At 31.8% G+C, this 6,781-nt stretch overlaps 1 protein-coding gene across 8 annotated transcripts; it reads right to left on the bottom strand.

Annotated features, from left to right (window-relative positions):
• Positions 1–3,032: 3,032 nt before the first annotated feature.
• LOC107474589 (uncharacterized) lies at positions 3,033–6,411 on the bottom strand. Of its 8 annotated transcripts, none has more exons than XM_021135459.2 (9): positions 6,238–6,411; positions 6,014–6,097; positions 5,011–5,070; positions 4,642–4,707; positions 4,483–4,537; positions 4,268–4,368; positions 4,039–4,154; positions 3,211–3,236; positions 3,049–3,125 (listed from the first exon to the last, which is right to left on the bottom strand). In XM_021135459.2, exons 3-9 carry the CDS (start codon positions 5,040–5,042, stop codon positions 3,096–3,098), a joined length of 426 nt encoding a protein of 141 aa, XP_020991118.1. In that variant the 5' UTR covers positions 5,043–5,070; positions 6,014–6,097; positions 6,238–6,411; the 3' UTR covers positions 3,049–3,095. The 8 variants fall into 8 exon arrangements, with proteins under 8 accessions (XP_015949704.1, XP_020991117.1, XP_052115533.1 ...); XM_021135461.2 differs by lacking the exon at positions 3,049–3,125 and adding an exon at positions 3,657–3,723 and having other exon boundaries at positions 3,155–3,236; XM_016094218.3 differs by having other exon boundaries at positions 3,033–3,236; positions 5,011–5,075.
• Between the last annotated feature and the right edge of the window lie 370 nt (positions 6,412–6,781).

The following is a 6,781-nucleotide window of genomic DNA, read 5'->3' as shown; positions in this document are numbered from 1 at the left end:
TCTTTATCATTTGATTTTCATTACCATTTACTTTTTCTTGTTTCTTATTTCAAAAACCCCAAAAGATACCTTTACATAACCAATTATAAGAACACTTCCCTGCAATTCCTTGAGAGATGACCTGAGGTTTGAATACTTCGGTTATTATTTTCAGGGGTTTGTTACTTATGATAAACAATTCTTTTGTATGAAAGGATTCTTTGTTGCCTTAGAAGCTATACTTTCAACGAAAATTTATTTGTGAAATTCTAGACCACACAAAAATCTGTTCATCATAACCCATAAGGGTTTATAGTTTTCTACCTTACCTATTAACGATTGGAATAAAATCCAACAATTATCTAAAGTTAGATTGCACCTAAACTACCAAAATCTTCAAAATATCTCAATATCAAACCAAAAATGCAAAAATAAAGAGGTGGAGAACTGGGCATGAAAATATGTGATCCTTACCACTTTGTTTAGTTGGAATCAAAGAGCTCGACAAGAAAAATGCGTGACCGCAAACGGTGCGATGATCAGAACTTCGGATCAAAAAATATAGACGAAAGAAGATCGAAGTGAATAGTAACATAGGTTATGTTCTTCCCTTTCCTCTCTTACCGTAGACTCCCCCTTATCTTAATGAAATTAGAAGTGTTGTGGCTGAATGGAGCTGAATGCGGTTATATGGATTGGGCTTTGGGCTCAATATGATTCTAATTTAGTCCATTGGCCCGATTTTGGGCCAAAACCTTTAAAATGAGTGTTTTAATTCCTATTCTAAATATTTTTACATCTCTAAATTTTAAATTTTAATTTTATAATTTTTTTGAATCATAATTAATTTATTAATTAATTACTTATTAATTATCGAAATTATGATCATCACTCTTCTTTCACAATCTCACACCCGCCCTTTAATTTGTTCTTCTTTCTTTTTTTCTCTAACCATAATCTGGGATGACAAATGGATCAAAACTCGTCGAGACGACCTGCTTATTTCACCCAAAAAGATGGATTGAACTTAAAAAACGAGGCTGCAAAAAATACCCTCCAGACTCACTCCACTTGAATCACGAGTTTAGGCGAGGACGATAAAAAGATGACTGCCATCATTTTTTTTATTTTGCTATCAAAGCAAAAAAATCATTCCTAACCAAACCCTAAATGGCTAAAACCGTAATTAACTAATTCCTCCCACTTTTAATTCATCATTCTTATGGTCAATTAGTTATTAGGTTATGGTTTTTATTTTTTATTTTAATTAACTTAATAATAATATTCTTTTGTAAATTTTTCATTGAATTTTTTTTATGATGGGTCAATCAACCAATCTATCAAAAACGATAGTATCACTAAACAAAAAAAACATAGTGGTTATAGAGGAGATGATAGAGTCATTAAGTGAAACAAGCATGTTGGTTCCATCCATGGATACTACGAAGATGGTGTCTCCAATGGGGACAAGTATTGTGTTGTCTCCTACTAGAGTTACGACGATAGAATTGCCTATCAAGTCAAACATGAAGATTTATTGAAAGAAACAAATTAAATAAGTTGATGATCACAACGATACCATCTTAGAAAGGTAATTTTTTATTGAAAATTTTCAAATTTCATTACAATATATTTGATAAAATTGTACTCAATATATTTTTTTATAATATTTGTAGAAGATTGTCGATTGATTTCTCAAAACATGAAAAAAACCCAAATTACACACACAATTCTACATTAATTACTTTCATTTATTTATTTACTTTTAGCACAAATTATCCCTAATTATTGCTCTTCATTTTTTCTTTTGCCTAATCATAACTATTTTATCACATTAATAAATGAATTCCAATAAAATTTCGTTAGTTAAAATAAAATTCAATAACCATAATCTAATAAGGTGTTATTTTTAACTCTTTAATTTTTCTACTTACCCATCATAATAGAAAAAATTACAGATGTCAAAGGTGGCCATGGTTCCCCCTCTTATCATGCATATTTCTCAAAATTGTCGCTATTGTTTATAAAATGTTCTATTTTTTTATTTCCTATAATATTATCACTCTTCATTCACAATCTCACACATGTCAATTAATTTGTTCTTCTTTCTTCTTTTATCTAACCATAATTAAAGGTGACAAATAGATCAAAACTCGTTGAGACGACTTGTTTATTTTACTAAAAAGGATGGATCGAACTTAAAAAATAATACTGTAAAAAGTACTCGCCAGACACACCCTGCTTGAATCACGAGTTTAGGTCACTACAAAAAAACAGGGTTAAAACGGCGGTTATTTTTGGAAATTACGGCGGTTAGAACCGCCATTATTACCAAAAATGGCGCCTCCAAGAAACGCCATTATTCTGGGCGCCATTCTGGTTATTACAGCGGTTTTCAGAAAACCGCCGTAATAACCAGTGCATAATACGGCGGTTTTTTTAGGGTTAAAATGGCAGTTTATAACTGCCATTATTTTCGTATAAAATGGCGGTTTTTGAATTGTTTAAAATGGTGGCTATAACCGCCATTTTTACCAGGATGTTGTGGCATCCTTTCTGTTTAAAATGGCGGTTTCTAACCGTCGTTTTTACCATTATAACCGCCATTTTTACCAGGTTATAATGGCATATTTTGTGTTTAAAATTGTATTTTCTAACCGCCGTTTTTACCAGGTTATAATGGCATCATTTTCGTTTAAAATGGCAGTTTTTAACCGCCGTTTTTACCAACATATAATGGCATCATTTTCATTAAAAATGGGAGTTTCTATCTGCCGTTTGTACTTAATTATGATGACAATTTTATGCTTTTTAAAATAAGATTGAAACTACTAATTTAAAGTGATATTTTCGAAACTCACTTAAAAATCTCATAATAACCAAAAGGCATAGCTATAAATCAAACATCATAAGATGATTTTTATTCATTCTTACATGATTCAAAAGTCATAATCCAAGTCATAATTGAAATGTCATAATCCAAAAATAAAGTATCAAAATAACATTTTTCAATAATATGTCTTAACATATAATCCTTAATATACGTCTTAACATATCAGGCAAGGTCATGCTTCCTTGTTGCTTGCTCCAGAAGACCTACTTCCTAACTCTTCTAGTTATGGAATCTCACTCTCCTGATCCAATCCCTACAACAAAAATATAATTATTATGAGCACAAGAAATGCAAGAAAAAAATCAATTTTGTTCAATCTTAAGCAGCACAAAACTTGCTCTGGAAGTTCTTCTTCCTTTTGTGCCTGTTAAAAAGAACAAAATAGAATCATCAAATAAAATAGTGCTTGCTAAAAATTTTTACTAGAAAGCTTATTGATTCAATGTATGACAGTAATAAGAACACAACACACTACGTAATTTTTCTTATTTTTAGGGAAGTGAGTGATGCAAATATAGTCTCTCTCACAAGAAAGTAGAAGAAATATAATTTCTGCAAGTATATGGAAGCAATTGAATTAAATAAATAAATATATGGCAGTAATTAAAATATATAGTCTCTCTCATTCATTTCTTTTAGACAAATAATTTAGTGCAAGTATATGCTTTAAATAAAATGAAGAAATATGGCAGCAATTGAACGATTCTTTATTGAAACTTTACAAACAACAACCACAAAAGGAAGAAGAAATTGTTGCTAGAATGATTTGTACACAATTTTTCACCTTGATGCTATTGCGAAACTGTTCCATTAGCATTACTAAGAAACATGCTAGCAGGATAAGTTGGCAGCTAAAAAAAAGGAAGATAGTTAAATTTTGGCGTTAAATATTTCAATTTTAATAAAGATATTACATTATATTTTTTATTATTGGGCCTCTTCTGTTTTATAGACCTCTCTCAAAAATTTCCAAGCTCACTTTCATAGCCATATTGCATGTGCTTCTTTTGGTTTAGGATGGGATTTGTCTTGTTATTCCATTGTCCTGTACAATCACAGCTACCTAATTATACAATAATACTAAGAAACATGCCAAAATTAATATGCCTTAAGAAAGATAGACACAAGAGAATCCTAATCCATTATTGTCTACTTTTAAATTGTACCTGAGATAAGGCTATAAACAGTATTAGCATGGGAATTCCAATTTCGACCCAGCTCCCAACCTAACACAAATGACTCAGAATCAGAATAGTATTTATATCCAAGTCGACTGAAAAACCTGAAAGCAAAGGAAAGCACAATAATTATTTGGCGTATTCTCCAATCCAAGTTTCTCTCTTTGACTTCAAAAAGTGTAACATACATTTCAACAAAATAAAAAAATGAGCATACCTGGAACAAATGGCCCATATTTGACTAAATCCCAAAATTATTTGTATGCATGATGCTACTATTAGTGCACCTTGGACTGCTCTCATTGTGCTAAGAATCTCTACAAACAAATGGAAAAGCAATTACTTGGAAGTTTGCCTATCAATCAACTAACTAAGTTCTGGTTCTGTTAAGAACATTAACTATGACAAAGTTGAGAGCAGACAACAAAATAGAATTCTTAAAGAAAAACCTAAACCTACAATTCCGTTGCACCATTTAAGGATATCCCTGCCATGGAAAACCAAAAGAAATGAAAAGAACATGTTAAAACAAGCATGGGAAGAATTTTATTAATTAAACTAGTTGGGCTTCCAGGTTATTTGTGCAGTTACTGTTGTGCAATCTTCACATGCTCCATTTGAAACACAAGATCCTTCACCAGTAGAGCAGCAAGGAAGCTGGATTAATAAAGAAAAACCTTAGTCAGTTAAAGTAAAATAATGGTAAACTTGGAGTACTACATTGAAATCTTATCCTTCATCGACACCTTTTCCTTCTCAATTAAAGCAAAATTTCTAGATTACCAGGAGCTTCTACTGTATTCTAAAAAAGATATAAAATAAGATTAGGAACATATCCATAAATATAAGAACTAAATGCATATTTGCAAATCCAGTGTGCTATTTCAATTTTCATGTCTTGCAAGTATGCAATCAAACTTTTTATAGTAAAGAGGTGCAGAAAAATAGCATTTCACATACCTCATAGCCCATAAGTATAAGCTGAACTTCATTTCTGGAAAGTCCAATCTCTTAAGCAACCTAAACTAACCAACACATTATCATCAGATTTCATTAAGTGGTTGGTAGCAATATCAATCTCAACCAAAGACGAAATTCACAATCAACTTCAGTTTTGTTCTTATACATAATACTAGTTGTAAAAGCATGAAATACTACCAATGCAAATTTCATAAAAATAGTACTTTTGGCATAACTAGTCTATATACTTTTATATTGTGCATTTTTCCTTCTCAAGTAGTTGTGTATATGCAAATTAATTTTTTCCTATAAAGTAAAAAGAGTCAAGGAAATAAGAGGCTACAACTAGCTAGTTGCGAAACCACCTTCTTTTACATTATTGAAATCTCAAATTGGGGCTACTTGGAAACACTACAATACTCTGCCAAATGAAGGTGATGTTTCAAAGATTTATCTCTTTAAGGAATTCTCATACAATTATACAATACATTATTAAAGGGTTGCTTGTGAGCCTCTTTCCCAAAACCAACCTACAAACAAATTTCCATAAAGAATAAGCAAAATAAAAAGAGTGCGCTAGCTGCGTGCAAAACCTTCTTTTTATATTAAACAGGTGCTGCATCATTTTGGTATCTGAAAATGATGGTAAGCTTGACAATGCTATGAACATTGATGCTTTTACTTAAAATTGGACAGATCATGGAATCTAAAATTCGGAAGGACTAATTGAATTATGAATCTTGTTAAACAATCATTCATTGGCTGCAGTTAGGCATGAAAAATTATTGGTAACATATCCCAAAAAGACATAAATGCAATTCTAACAAAATGTGAAACAAAAATTTAAAAACAAATCCAAGTGATAGCATCAATGATGCATGCTCAATCTAATCCACAAATTTAAGGAGTGTCATATAGAACCCCATTTGGAGATGCATGTTTAGAATTTCATGGTGAAGCATATATATATATATATATATATACACACACACACACACACTACCTGCTGAAGCACTTGTATTGCAATCAACGCATGCTTAACCCCAGGTTCAGTAAGAGCTTTTCAAATTAGCCCCTTTGAAGCACCCTGAGATGGATCAAAGTTCAAATTCTTTAATGAAATAGTGAAGTTTAAATGATCAATTTATTAAAAGTGTCATTCTCTTAATTAAACATTTGAACAATAAGCTATTAATTGTTAGACTAATTTGAGGTTTGAGAACTGACATAATTTTCAAGGCAGAGGTAGTAAGCTTGACAATCCAGCAGGATCCACAAGCATGGTGGCCACCTTCATATCTTCATACACAAACAAGAAAAGGAAGAAATAAACAAGCCATCAACATTAAAAAGCTAGATCTAATCATTTTGACAAATAGGATAAAGTCTACAAAAATAGTCTTCAATGATAGATTTTAATAATGCAACAGCACATTACAAATGTATTTCTAAACTAATGCAATTACAATTTACATTCATCAACCTAGTTTAGTTTATTATTCATTAAGTTATTATTCATCAAGAATCCTAACACTTTAATATTACACATGGCTGAAAACCGAAACGGAAAATACAATCGCTAACATAAATGGAACATAAATGAAACCTTTGGAAGAGTGAGGGATGGTGGCAAAGGCACGAAGCAGAGGAATGGAGGAACGCCGGTGGCGGCGGCAGCGGCAGCGCAGCGAGAGCGGCAGAACACAAATTGCGGAGGAACGTCGTCAACAGTGTAAACCGCGGAACTGACTTCTCCACTCGCGATGAATCC

The sequence above is a fragment of the Arachis duranensis genome, chromosome 3 (assembly GCF_000817695.3).
Source record: "Arachis duranensis cultivar V14167 chromosome 3, aradu.V14167.gnm2.J7QH, whole genome shotgun sequence".
Taxonomy (NCBI): Eukaryota; Viridiplantae; Streptophyta; class Magnoliopsida; order Fabales; family Fabaceae; genus Arachis; species Arachis duranensis.
The sequence above is the reverse complement of the archived record's forward strand: the minus strand, read 5'-3'. Positions and strand labels throughout refer to the sequence as shown.